The following is a 14323-nucleotide window of genomic DNA, read 5'->3' as shown; positions in this document are numbered from 1 at the left end:
GAGACCCCTGAGGCCTCAGTCAGAACTGGCTGCCATCTGGGGGGATAGGGGGGAGAAGGCCGATGCCATGCTGTTGCCACAGGTAGCAGTTCAGGGAAGACTCTGAATTGACAATGTTCTTGACCACAGTCATCAGCACTGGTCTCCACCACGATACCTTGGTTTGCTGTACTCTTACCTTCTTTTGCTACCCAAAGTCTTGGAGTTCCCTCCCCTCCTTCCTCAGAGGACCCTGGAGTGCCTGCGGTTGACGACACTAATGTCGCAGCATGGCTGAGCAAACCCTTCCCCTCCATCCTCGCTCTCACAGCTCCCCCACCCCCAAGCTCCAGGCTTCACCCCCAACCTGTCCCACGGCTCCCACACGTACTGCAATTTCAGCGTCAGGACGGTGTTCTGGGGGAGCTTGTTCACCATCACTGCCCACCCCCCACCTCTGTGAATCACTTCGTGTCCCCACCCCGCCCTGAGCAGAACATCAGTCCTTCACTGTGTCATGGAGCCTCTGCACCCTCCCTCACTACATGCTGCTCTGTACTGCGTGTTCTTGCGTCTGTTTCTCCCACTAAACCCTTTCCTTGGAAGACTTATTTATGTCCTCGCCACATGGCAGAGCACCTGATACACTCTAAACACTCAGTATTGTTTGTTGAAGTGATTAATGAAGCCAGGCAGCTGGTTGGAAAGCTGCCTCCCACGGTGCAGGAGAGCACAGGCCGAGGGTGGAGCTGGTGTCAAAGGCATAGACGGTAATTGACTAGTTTTCATCAGTGACTTGCACTAATGACATCACCGATAAAAGAAAATAAATTAACTCGTACCTGTTCCGCTGCCTGGCGTGCTTGTCACGTGCTTATGTTGAACTAGATGTGTGTGGCGCTAGGAGGGCGCCAAAGCGAGTAAGACAGCCCTGCTCTCCGTGCTCCCACGTGGCCCTTGCATTCCTGTGGCTCAGCAGGAGCAGGCTGCACCAACACGGCTGGGGTGATGTTGCTTGTTGTGAGTTACAGCAAACACAGCCCAGCAGGGAGACCTCCCCGGCCTCTGTGGGTTCTCAGTCGCTGTGTAGATCTTGCCTTTTATGCCTCCGGGGGGCAGTTTTGTGTCTCATTAAATGACAACAACGCTCTTAACCAAATGATGTGTTCCCTGCTCTCCTGAACCACAGACCTCATTGGTTTCAGACCTTTCATGGGTAGACGGTTGCACTTGCTCAAGTTGCCCCCAGAACCGCTCAGAGCCGTCTCCGAACCAAGTTCACTTTTCCTCTCCTCCCACAGAGCGAGCTACTACCGAAAGGGCGGCTGTGCGATGCTGCCAGTCAAGTGGATGCCCCCGGAGGCCTTCATGGAAGGAATATTTACATCCAAAACAGACACGTGGTGAGTCCTTCTGCTGCCCCCTTCCCCCCCCCCCCAGGTCCCACGTGGGCCCTGTGTCGGGCAAGGGTCGGAGAAGCGTCAGCACCCCTGTCCACCAGCGGCCCTGGACGCTGGCACACATCCGCATCATCGGAAAGGCTCCTTAAAACACATCACTGGCTCCTCCCTGGGAGTTTGTGACTCAGATCTGAGAATCGGCATGTCTTCAGGTTCCCAGGGCGCTGATACTGCCGGCCGGGGCACACGCACGGAGAGCCACATGTAATTTCTTTTTTTTTTGTTACATAACGAAGTTGGGTTTGGATTTATTCCAGGAGTGCAACATTGAGATGGGATTAGAAAATTGAGTAATAAAATTCTCCACATTAACAGAATAAAGGAGAAAAGGTGGGGCACTAAAGGGCTGCTGACCGTGGCGGTGAGACCCTTCCTACAGCTAAAGATAAGCTGGGGCGTCGCTGTCTGCACATCAGCTCTGCAGACTCCGCCACCCGCAGGCCTGCAGCTGTGTGCTCCCAGCCCCACACCCACCGTCCTGCTCTGCTTCTGTAATACCACATGCTGTGGGATCATGCAGAACGTCTCTCTCCGTGGCCGGCTGATTTCACTTAGCATAATGCCCTCCAGGTTCACCCAGGTTCTCAAAGAAGACAGATTTCCTTCTCTTTAAGGATGAAAATATCATACACACACACACACACACACATACATACACCCACGGATGAATAAAGAAAAGGTGATGTGTGTGGTTATATATACACATGTGTGTATATATTTATGTATTAATATATGTATTAGGATATATGTATTAGGATATTAATCTAGACACCTAGTAATTATTATTTATATCCTATATAATAAAAGGCCAGCCACCATAAGCGTAACCACCAGAACGACCAGAGACCAGAACCACCACTGCCCCTTGCAGGGCTGGCCCCACCCCCAAGCAAGCGGTTAGGGGCGATCAGGCAGGCAGGCAGAGTGGTTAGGGGCGATCAGGCAGGCAGGCAGAGTGGTTAGGGGCGATCAGGCAGGCAGGAAGAGTGGTTAGGGGCGATCAGGTAGGCAGACGGCCCCTCTCAGGGCTGGCCCCACCCCCTAGCAAAGAAAGAGGGAGGCCCAGGCCACCTGCAGCAACTCTGTGGCAGGTGTGCTGCTGGCCAGCAATAGGCCCGCCGAGGGAGGCCCAGGCCAGCCAAGCCATTGCACCCCATGCCTGTTGCCGGCAGAGGGAGGCCACCAGTGGCAGGGGAGGTGGGGGACAGTGCTGCACAGATGGCAAGCAGTGGCAGCGGCAGGGGTGGGGCCAGCTGCCTGCAGCCGGGGGAAGGAAAGCCCCAATAGGCCCTGATCTCAGGCCAGGCCTAAGGACCCTACCCAAGGGGTCCCAGATTGTGAGAGGGTGCAGGCCGGGCTGAGGGACACACCCCCCCCCCCCCCCCCAGTGCACAAATTTCATGCACGGGGCCTCTACTTGTTTAATAAAAAGGATAGATAGATAGATAGATACCACCTTTTCTTTATCCTTTCATCCACTGACAGACACTTAGGTTGTTTCCATATCTTGGCTATTGTGAATAACGCTCAGTGAACATGGAGGGCAGCCATCGCTTTGAAATACTGATTTGTCTCTTTGGCTAGCTCCCCAGAAGAGGGGTTGCTGGGTCAGAAGGTAGGATTGCTGGGTCTGTTTTTAGCTTTGGCTTATTATCCTCACCCGGTGGGTCTCAAAGTGAGGTCTGTGGATCAGCAGCATCAGCACCACCTGGGAACTTGTTAGAAGCAAATTCTCAGCCACCACCTCCGGCTAAGGAAGCAGAAACTCTATGGGTGAGCCCAGCACTCGTGTTTTAACGAACCCCCAGGTGATTCCTGTGTGCACCAACATTAGAGCACCCCAACCTACCCCATCCAGATACAGAGAGAAATGCAGGTAATTATGTCCTTATTCTGAACACATGCATGTCCTATTTCCCCATGATCCTAGTTCTAAGTGTCTAGAGAGGAGAGCATGACACAAATAGACTTGAGCAAGGATGTTCATTTCAACATCGTTCACAATGAGAAAAAGCTACAACTGCCTAATGTCCCTCATATAGGGAATAAAAAAAATAAGCTGGGGTTTCCTTATGTCACGGGGAGCTACTCAGCAGTATAAGAGCACACGCTGCACCTCATATATCAACGTGGCTGAATTTCCAAAAGGGAGCAGGGTATTATTTAGTTTTACAATACAAACATTAAGTCCATAATACAGAAACATTATTGTTTATGCTTTCACACATTGGAAGAACATACATGGAAGGAGACCTGCTAACTTCAGGGAAGCGGGGAGAGAGCAGGAAAGGGTGGAGGGTGGGGCTTGCCTGTATCTATTTTATTTCTTCAAAAAGAGGGAGAACTGTCGCAAATAAAGCAAAACATCAACATCTAGAAACAGGTATCTATTATTTTTCCTCTATGAAGTTTAGGTTGTTTCATAAAATGTCTTAAGAAGCAAATAAGTCACATAACTTCAGATGCTAATAAGAGCTGGAGGCAGAGAAGCAGAGGGCCCGCGGAGCAGGCTGTTTCAGGGTGGGGGTCAGGTGGAGGTGGAGGTGGGGGTGGGTGGAGCAGGTTCCGGACGACGGGCTTGCCCACACCTGAGTGGCAGCGAGCGCACCTGGGAGGTCTGGGGAAGGCTTTCCAGGCTGAGTGCCAGGGACCGGCACTGAAACGAGTCTCCTGGCGGGAGTGAGAGGGCAGGGCAGGCAGGCAGGCCTGGGGACCCAGGCTCCAGACGCGGATTTTATTCTGAGCACAACGGGAGCCTCTGAAGAGTTGGAAGCAAGAGTGTGACATGATCACTTTAAAAAAGAAAAGCACTTGCTGCCATTGAAACAGACTGGAGTAGGACAGGTGAGAAGGGGAAACCATTCGGAAAATACCGCTCATTTCTAGGTACGAGGTGAGAGGGCTAGGCCGCGGGGTGGCAGGGGACGCATCCAGAGTGGGTGGGTTCAAGCTCGGTCTCGAGTAGTTAGGGAACAGGACGCTGACCGCTGGTGTGGAGTGGGGTGTGGGGACAGGACGCTGACCACTGGAGTGGAGTGGGGTGTGGGGACAGGACGCTGACCGCTGGTGTGGAGTGGGGTGTGGGAAGGGGACAGGACGCTGACCGCTGGTGTGGAGTGGGGTGTGGGGACAGGACGCTGACCGCTGGTGTGGAGTGGGGTGTGGGGACAGGACGCTGACCGCTGGTGTGGAGTGGGGTGTGGGGACAGGACGCTGACCGCTGGTGTGGAGTGGGGTGTGGGGACAGGACGCTGACCGCTGGTGTGGAGTGGGGTGTGGGGACAGGACGCTGACCGCTGGTGTGGAGTGGGGTGTGGGAAGGGGACAGGACGCTGACCGCTGGTGTGGAGTGGGGTGTGGGGAGGGGACAGGACGCTGACCGCTGGTGTGGAGTGGGGTGTGGGAAGGAGACAGGCCCGCTGACCGCTGGTGTGGAGTGGGGTGTGGGGAGGGGACAGGACGCTGACCGCTGGTGTGGAGTGGGGTGTGGGGAGGGGACAGGCTGCTGACCGCTGGTGTGGAGTGGGGTGTGGGGAGGGGACAGGACACTGACCGCTGGAGTGGAGTGGGGTGTGGGAAGGGGACAGGACGCTGACCGCTGGTGTGGAGTGGGGTGTGGGAAGGGGACAGGATGCTGACCGCTGGTGTGGAGTGGGGTGTGGGGAGGGGACAGGCTGCTGACCGCTGGAGTGGAGTGGGGTGTGGGAAGGGGACAGGACGCTGACCGCTGGTGTGGAGTGGGGTGTGGGGAAAGAGTGTGATGATCAAGGACGATGCCCACGTCTGCAGCATGAGCCAGTAAATGAGCGAAGGTGCCAGAGCTGGAAAGAATGAAGCAGGAGCCGGTCGTGCAGAGAACGCTGAATGGTGGTGTCGGGTGCATCCTTGCGTGAGGCTGGCTGATGGTCAGAGGGACGCGTTTGGAAGTCAAGTGGAGAGTGTGTGTCAAGAATTTTTCAGAGTTGGTATTCTTCTGATCTAGTCATTTCATTAAAATTATCCTAGAACTTACCAGGTTATTCTCATACTAAATTCAAGGAATTTATCCTAAGCAAATTGTCCTTTTTAAAAAAATGCAAAGATATTCATCATAGTATTTTAAATATTTAAAAAATTTTAAGTGATAAGGCAAATATGACAAAACTACTCCGTGGGAATTTTTATAGCCCTTTGAAATTCTATTTACAAAATGTTTTTATTAGCTTGGAAAATGTTATGCTATAATGGAATTTGAAAGAAATCAAGGTTCAGAAGGCTCTAGGCTTGTTTGGTTCAGTGGATAGAGCGTCGGCCTGCAGACCAAAGGGTCCCGGGTTTGATTCCGGTGAAGGGCACATACCTTGGTTGCAGGCTCCTCCCCAGCCCAGGCCCTGGTTGGGGGCTCATGCAGGAGGCAACCGATCAGTGTGTTTCTCTCACATGGATGTTTCTCTCTGTCTTTCCCTCTCTCTCCCACTCTCCCTAAAAATCAATGGAAAAATATCCTCGAGTGAGGATTAACAAAAAAAAAATCTAAGCACAGAAACTTGACTAGAACAAAAAACAACAACATGCTAATAATGGTCTTTTTACGGAGCATGGCACGTGGCTTTCTCATCTTTCCATATTAACAATTCTCTGCTGTGGAACGTGTGTAATAAAAAAAGTTAAAATTTTACATCTGTGTATGTGTATGTACGTGTGTGTGTCTGTCCGTGTGCCTGTCCATGTGTGTATCTATGCATGTACCCGTGTGTGCACACGTGTGCATGTGTGTGCATCCACATCCGGGTCTCCTGTCCTGTGCGCAGGTCCTTCGGAGTGCTGCTGTGGGAAATATTCTCTCTCGGATACATGCCGTACCCCAGCAAGAGCAACCAGGAGGTCCTGGAGTTCGTCACCAGCGGAGGACGGATGGACCCCCCGAAGAACTGCCCTGGGCCTGTGTACGACTCTTTTAGGGACATTTCTGCAAGTTACTAAGCACAGTTCTCCTTTTCAGAAAGCACCTGCAGCCCCATGTGCTTTGTGAAGGTGGAAGGGCAGGTGGCTGGCCTCCCTTAATGGAGTCTGTGACTCCAGTGGGATGGGTTAGTCTTCCTGCCCCAAAAGCAGTAACTTCAACCCCAAAGAGATGTCCCTTGGCTGGCGGGAGGCCATGAGCTCACCAAGCTCACTCCTCAGGAATGTGTGTCCTGGCCTCCACCCCTTCTACCCAACACCTTTGTACCTGAGTCCCCTAAAAACAGGGTGGGGCAAAAGTGGGTTTATGTTTGTTCATAAGAGTAACCTCTGTGCTTTGCATGCTCGAAACTGTAAACCTACTTTTGCCCATTCCCCGCATTTTCTGTGTCCTGTCTGGCACCCCTCACCTACTAGCCACAAGCAAGGCAGATGGGCAGTGTAGTCAGAATATTCCTCCCAGAGGTGACTTTAACTCAGGAATGGATGAGAGGGCCATATTTAATGGGAACACAGGATGGTTGTGTTCATGGGCCTTGGTGTTAGCTTCTACACTTACGATTCCTTGGCCTATCAGCAGAGGGCAGCATATGCCAACCACATGGGTCCTGGGGTTACCACCCTCAAAGGCAGTGCCACCCCCACCCCCCACCCCCATCCCCAACCCCCGTCCCACTTAGAAAGGCGTGGGGAGGAGAAATGTACGTTTCATCCTGTTTCTCCTGGTTTTAAGGAATGTGCTGATCCTTCTTTCAGATACAGGATAATGACCCAGTGCTGGCAGCACCAGCCCGAGGACAGGCCCAACTTCGCCACCATCCTGGAGAGGATCGAATACTGCACGCAGGTACAGACATTCCCCCTGGTCAGCAAGTTTTCATGACGGCAAGTGCCGAAACGTGAAATAAAAGTTAAACCAGCCAGAAGATGTGAGTTAGGATCATGAGAATGAATGTCAGTTATCTATAAAGTAAAATGATGGGCCCTCAGCTTGCAAGTTTTATGGTTAATACCAGTAGCTGCTACTTTCTTCAGCAGCACGTGACACGTGGCTGCCACTCAATAGGGAATCAATCCAGTTCACCAGTGTAACTAAATTCCCACCAGGCACCTAATGTTTTATTGAAGAAAACGGGATCTGCAGGGAAGTATGGAAAACCCCTGCTCTCCAACAGTGTATAGCCTCTTAAAAACAGATGGCTCTATATGAGCACATTTTAAAATATATACCTTTATTGATTTCAGAGAGGAAGGGAGAGGGAAAGAAACATCAATGATGAGAGAGAATCATGGAGTGGCTGCCTCCTGCACGACCCCCCACTGGAGATCGAGCCCTCAACCCCAGCATGTGCCCTGACTGGGAAGTGAACCAAGGCCTCCTGCCTGGTTCAACCACTGAGCCACACCGGCTGGGCTGTCTGAGCACATGTTGAATGACTCACTGTAGACATCAATAATTAACAGAGGAGCTAAAATATAAATGAGAATCAGAAGGTAGTTATTTTTTATTCTTAAACTCTTTACTGATGAATACTAGATCGATGTGCTTTCTGTTAAACTGCAGTCATGGTTGTCCCAAATTGCATAAAGTATTAAAGACTTAAATTTCCCCAAGTTTAAATTTCCTCCCACACATTTTTCTCAAATCTCTGGCAACTGCTTTTGCTTTTCTCTATTACATTCCGTGGCCATAAATACGATCTGTGGACGAAAACAGCACAGAGTTGGTGTGTGAATGGTTTCCTCGCAGCGCTTCGGCATTTGCCGGGGTTCACAAAGGGCCCGTCACACCCAGACTGGAGAGCCACTGCTCTGTGACATCTGACGTGTAACAATATGAAAATTATAGTCACACATCACCCACCCAAACATGAGGAGAGCGGGAGGCAGCCAGGAAGAGATAAACCTTGTAAACCAACATGGGACGGTGTCTCCTTCCTCCCCACCCCCTTGCCCCATCTCACACACACAATCCTGGAGTCGGACACAGAGAGTTCTCTTTTTAGAAAGATTTTATTGGGAAGAGACTAGAATAATTTTTTAAACTAGTTTGTAAGTTTTTAATCCACGAATCTGCAAGATTTGCCCAATAGTGGTCTCTGCAAAGCCTTTCCTGCCCCACCCCTGCCTGGGCAGTTGGGTGCTTCCAGCACCCTGCATGGCTTCTATCCCAGGGCTTATCCGGCACTTGTCAAGGGTGAGGAGGGCTTCCCATTGGCTGCTTTTAAAAAAAAATTTTTTTTATTGATTTTTAGAGCAAGAGGAAGGCAGAGGGAGAGAGAGAAACATCGATGAGGGAGAAACACCATCATCCATCGGCTGCCTCCTAGACGCCCCCTGCTGGGGATCGAACCCGTGACCTCTTGTTGGACGGTCAATGCTCAACCATGAGCTACACTGGCCAGGCTCCCATTGGTTTCTTATTCCCCAGTGCCTGTACATTAACATATTCCCAATAAACATTGAATGGTTTCCTCCTCAGTAAAGTAAGTGTGGGTGAGATCATGGCTCAGGTATCTTCCAGATCCGACATTTCGTGTCTGTGATTGAGTTTTAATCAGTTCGTTTCTCCTGCCTGTAGGATCCAGATGTGATCAACACGGCTTTGCCCATAGAATACGGCCCACTCGTGGAGGAGGAGGAGAAAGTGCCCGTGAGGCCCAAAGACCCTGAGGGAGTCCCTCCTCTCTTAGTCTCTCCCCCCGCAGGGAAAGGGGGTGACAGGCAGGACCCAGCCGCCCTGGCCCCCCTGCCCTCCACTTCCTCGGGCAAGGCGGTGAGGAAGCCACCGGCGCCAGAGGTCAACGTTCAAGTCGCCAGAGGGCCGGCCGTGGGAGGGGGACACGTTAACATGGCATTCGCTCAGTCGAACCCGCCATCTGAGCTGCACAAAGTCCAGCGATCCCGAAACAAGCCAACCAGCCTGTGGAACCCAACCTACGGCTCGTGGTTCACAGAGAAGCCGGCCAGGAAGGCCCGCCCTCCAGCACAGAAGGAACCCGAGAAGGGAGGCCTGGGGCCCGGGGGCCCCGTCCCGCCCAGCGCTGCAGCGGGGAGAGTCCCCGGGGCCTCCCTGCTCCTGGAGCCGTCCTCGCTGACCGCCAGCGTGAAGGAAGTGCCCCTGTTCAGGCTGCGTCACTTCCCATGCGGCACTGTCAACTACGGCTACCAGCAGCAGGGCCTGCCCCTAGAGGCCACCGCCCCCGGGGCCAGTCACTACGAGGACACGGCCCTCCAAAGCCAGCCTGGGCCCTGAGCCGGGCCCTCGCTTCTTTTCCTCGGGAACCCTGAGCCCATGGAGGGGGGCGGGCCACGGCTCCTCCACAAGCCAGACCAAACGCCACTTTTCCTTTCGTGCCAACTTGTTTTGAAGAGCCACATCAAAGCTGTATTTTCCAAATGCTTTCGAGAGGTTTTGAGCATGGGTTCATCCTATCATTTCAAAAGAAAAACATGTCATAAAGACAAGTGGGAGATACAAGGCCCGGATTTGGCTGCCTAAGGTTGTCGGGCGCGGCTGAGGCCCACGTCCTCGGGCCTCCACAGCTGGGGGGAGTCAGATGAGCTGCTCACTCACTAGGCCCGCACCTGGAGCCAGGGATGCGCCCTAACCTGGGTGCTGTGGACTGGACCACTGGGGGGGGGGGGGGCGGGGGGGGGGCAAAGAGGAGCTGTGTGTGATGAGTCAGCATGGGAAGGACATTCTCTACTTGGAAAAGGAAATTCATGGACAAGTAACTGAAGCGTCACGTGTCCGATGACAGACACTTTCGATCGTGCTACTCCTTGATGATGGTAAAATGTGATAGTGATGGAGGTTTAGAGGAAACGTGCATGTTCTCACCTGCAGGAGGTCCTTCGAGTGGTCGAGCCCAGCGAGACACGCTCAGCATTCTATCAATATACCTCATGCCTTAAGAAAACCTCCTCCCAAAGTGAGCAACTGATGTGAGGTTTCCCACTGGACTAAAGATCTAAATCAATTACTTTAAAACTTCCCACTAAAATAAACTCTGATCATTTAAAAATAAAAATTTGAAGCAGCTGTGACACATCGAAGCATAGAAACACATCCCTTCTCATGGGCTCGTGTCAGTCCGTCTGGGCCAAAACCTTCTGCGTTTGGTCATGAACGCTGCCGGGCTGGAGTTCCTACGGGTGACAGGCAGGTCTGTGGAGTAAAGGTCCTCGGGTGGCCTGAGAGGTGCTCCTGCGGGACCAGCATCCTTCCTCCCCATGTTCACCTCCTTTTCTCTCCTGGTCATGTGACCCCAGCACACATGGAGCAGAGTTGCTGAAATGCAGCATCATCTGCACGGCTATCAAATGCAGACTGAAACCAAGAATTTCTCCTCTGGGGGCAGTGAGTGCAGGAATTGAGGGACACCAAGTGCTGAGGTTGACCACGCATGTCACAAAGTAGGGGTTCTGAGCTTGGTTTTCACAGATAATTTATCTCCACAAAAATATTACACACGCACTTATGCAGCAATGCTTTGCTTTACCAGGAAGCTCGGATCCCATTCTTTCTGCTCTGCCTCCATCCTCTTGCCCAGGTCCTCTCCTGGTCCTAGCTGTGCCAAAGCCTTGCTCTGGGAGGAAAGCCTTGTTACCTGCAGGACTCTGAGCATTCCCAGCAAAAGCACTGTGTACACACCACCTTCCCGACCTCCAGGTTCACCCGCATCTGGAGCATCGCCTTGGACGTGGGAAAGCCATTCTGTTCTGACAGCACCAGGCCGCGTTCACGCCTCCCACACAGACCCCTGGCCCGGCCAGCGGTTCTGTGCATCGGCAGACGCACTGACCACTTCTCCTTACCTTCTTAACTACATGTTTTCATCGGGCAGAATGAACTCATCTCTAAATAACCATATCAGGAAAGTTCTGGCTCATGCCAGGCGCAAAAGTAAATAGTCTAATTATGTCAACATCCACGTAGTTCATAAACCACCTGAAGGGGCCAAGAATCACGCTTGGAGAACCATGCTCCCGAGGGATGGCGGCAGAGGAACGCCAAAAACTGAACATGTCACTTCGCATCTGTAACCAGTGACCAATTAAACGGGGAGCATGCACACACCTCCGCAGCCGACTCTTTATTGCTGTTTTTCGGGGGGGAGGGGCGGGGGGAAGGGAGGGACCTTACCCCTTTCTCTTCTTAAAAACTACAAATCATTACATTTTCAGATGATGCCCTACCACAATATTCACGTCAAGTTCAAATGACAGTCAAGTCTTCAAAGCCTGTATACACAGCTAAGTAAACGCTCCACACTGAGACACGACCGCCTCACGGCGTCTCACTGAACTCGCTGTAGGCCGAGGTATCAGCATCGGCACGGCATTAACCCGGACCCGTGTCCCCCCGGCACTGCCCAGCCATGTGGCCACGGCGATTCACACACAGGCTGTGATGCCCATGGTAACTATGGGCAGACACAAGTCAAGTGTGCAGAGACCACGTGAATTAAACCATAAGCCAGAACAATTACTGCCATCCCATGTCTATATAGAAGCTCATCAGAGTTCACCACCATTCCGCTGGGAAACTGGCCGTTAGCGAGGAATGACCAGGTAATTAAATGGGGCACCCCAAAATGAGAGCAAATCGAAACAGCAGGGATAAACTTTCTTTTCTTAGCACCATCTTCTTAGTAGCCGAAAGTTTGGAATGTCCTCTCCCGTCAGGGTGAGTTCTGGCTCCCCTGGGGTCGCTGGGCCAGCCTGCACCTCAGTGTCTCCACAAACAAAACCAGACAGTGGCCCCTGGCCCCCGGCCCCAGGAGATTTTAAACTGGGGGGAAGCACCGCGCTCCTCCCACGCCTCTTGAATTGCCCAGTGATTTGGGTCTGGGTGGTGGTGGGGGGGGGGAGCTGCAGAAGCCAGAGTCTGTACCCCTGCCCCCAGCACTGCAGCTCTGGGGGTTCCTGTGCCCACGCCCCTGCCCGCCAGCATCCCTGGCTCCTCATCTGTCCCTTGTTTAATGACAGTAGCAAGAACCCTACCAGAACCAAGTCCTTTTCGGCTCAAAGCATGAATGTAAAACTGTCTGTCACGCTTAGGACTGAGTGTTAAAGTAAGCATCACAGAAAGGAAGAGTTGTAGTCAATTGAGTAATCCTTTTTAAAAAATTCCTGGCATCTCCATCTGATAGTAAACTCGATAGCTCTAAGATGTTTTCTGTAACTGCAGATTAACTTTATCCCACTCAGAAAATCTAAGTAATCAGGCTATTTTAATAGATTTCCCTCAGTAATAGCAGGATTAAAATTCATATGAGCTTTACAGACTATCACAGATGCCTATGGATTCAGACTACTCAATAACAGACTCCCACAACAAGATTCATAAAATTGTCTGGAGTGTTGTCAATCTGTCTTTAGCGATTTTTTAAGTGGGTCCCCAAAGAACATACAATTTGACTTTGCCAATTTCATCATAGCAGATGGCTCCCCGTGTTGTGTGAACAGACAAAACAAAAACCAGCATTTCTGTCATCCTCCACAAGACGCCCTAAAACAAAAACAACTACCGAGAACAAACAGTGAGGCGTCTGTGTTAAAATGCTGTTTTCATTTGGTAGCCTGAAGCAGGTGTATTTAACTTTCAAGGCACTCCTCATGTGCAAAGCTATTTTTAGCTCTAGATTAACAGCTTTAAAATGTTGGAAGAGCTCAGAGTGAGCACAGACTATTATTACTGACAACTGAGAGGCGGGAGGAACCTGAACCACAAACAAAGCCGCGACTGTCCTCTCCTGGGGGCTGAGCAACTGTCAAACCAGTGCTGCCCGCCCACGGCCAGGCTCACCTCAGAAAACTCCAGGGACCCGCGTCTGTTCGCCCCCTGTCCGCACACCTACAGCCCACTGCCTCCTCACAGCAGTTATCCGCCCTCACTGAAATCAGCAGGCGCCCACCAGCTGGTTGTAGTCTTAGCAAATGAACTCTCACTAAGCCTTAGCAACCAATGTATTAGTGCCCCAAGGATATTTACATGTTAAGAAAGGCCATTTTCCAATAGAGATGAGTAGCAGACTGATAAGACTTCACATGAGTATAATGGTTTGGGTGGTTTAACACCCATCAGGTACCTGAGAAACAGCAAGCGGACTGGGCAGGAGTGAAAGGACCCAGGTAGTAGACTGCAATTATCTGTGGAGTCCTCACAGATAATTGGGGCGGGAAATAGGTTTACAGTTGTTCACAGGGAAAATAATATAAGAAATAATCATTCAAGAATAAACTTTCCCATACTCACAGCTGTAAACCTACTTTTGCCCCACCCTGTGTGTGACTCAAGCCAGTTAAACTCCTACTCTCTCATTTAAAAACATGAGCAGTTTGGTCTCAAAGGCCCCTTCCAACTCCAAAGTCTGGGATTCTACAAGCCTTCTTGGAGAATGTAAATTCCATCCATCCGAAAGACATGACGGGGGGCAGGCCGGGGGTGGGGGGGGTATGTTCTTGACCTTGACTTTTAAAGCATTTAGAGCCAATTAATTCAGTGCACAATCCCAGGGAGCCAAATTATACTTAATCTTTATACAGAAATGGACCAGAAAGAAGTTTAGTATTAGATCGTTGTTTATTCTTTCTATTCAGAGATTCCTTCAATAAATCATAAAACCGTTACCACAGCAGAATGAGGTCAGTCAAGTTGGGTTCCTGGAAGAAGCAAAGCTGACAGGACAGAGATGCCTGTCCGTCAATGACCTTCACCCCTTCAGTGTCACACACTTATTTCTCTCTGGTTACATTTGCCACAAGTGCGGGCTTATTATCACAGTAAAGTTATAAAATGTACCTTCTGAAGGTTACCTTCACCACACCTCGTATTTGATGACAGATCTGTCGGCTGTCAGTTTGCACCTCCCAGGGCCCATCGCAAAGTGAAGTAACAGCACCCAGAAGAGGCCCATGACCCTGACCAGGCAGCA

At 51.4% G+C, this 14323-nt stretch overlaps 1 protein-coding gene across 2 annotated transcripts in view; it reads left to right on the top strand.

Moving 5' to 3' along the window:
• Positions 1-10004, top strand: part of ALK (ALK receptor tyrosine kinase) — a 572354-nt gene extending 562350 nt beyond the window's left edge. For both annotated transcript variants that reach the window (XM_070428933.1, XM_070428934.1), the window contains 4 exons: positions 1281-1382; positions 6230-6364; positions 7137-7227; positions 8962-10004. In XM_070428933.1, coding sequence (XP_070285034.1) covers positions 1281-1382; positions 6230-6364; positions 7137-7227; positions 8962-9636 — 1003 coding nt within the window. In that variant the 3' untranslated portion in view covers positions 9637-10004. The remainder of the gene's footprint in view (positions 1-1280; positions 1383-6229; positions 6365-7136; positions 7228-8961) is intronic.
• Positions 10005-14323: the final 4319 nt, after the last annotated feature.

This window comes from Myotis yumanensis, unplaced genomic scaffold (genome assembly GCF_028538775.1).
Source record: "Myotis yumanensis isolate MYYU_CA2020_CCGP unplaced genomic scaffold, mMyoYum1.0.hap1 SCAF_11, whole genome shotgun sequence".
Lineage (NCBI taxonomy): Eukaryota > Metazoa > Chordata > Mammalia > Chiroptera > Vespertilionidae > Myotis > Myotis yumanensis.
Note: the sequence above shows the minus strand (reverse complement) of the source record. Positions and strands in the feature narration are given on the sequence as shown.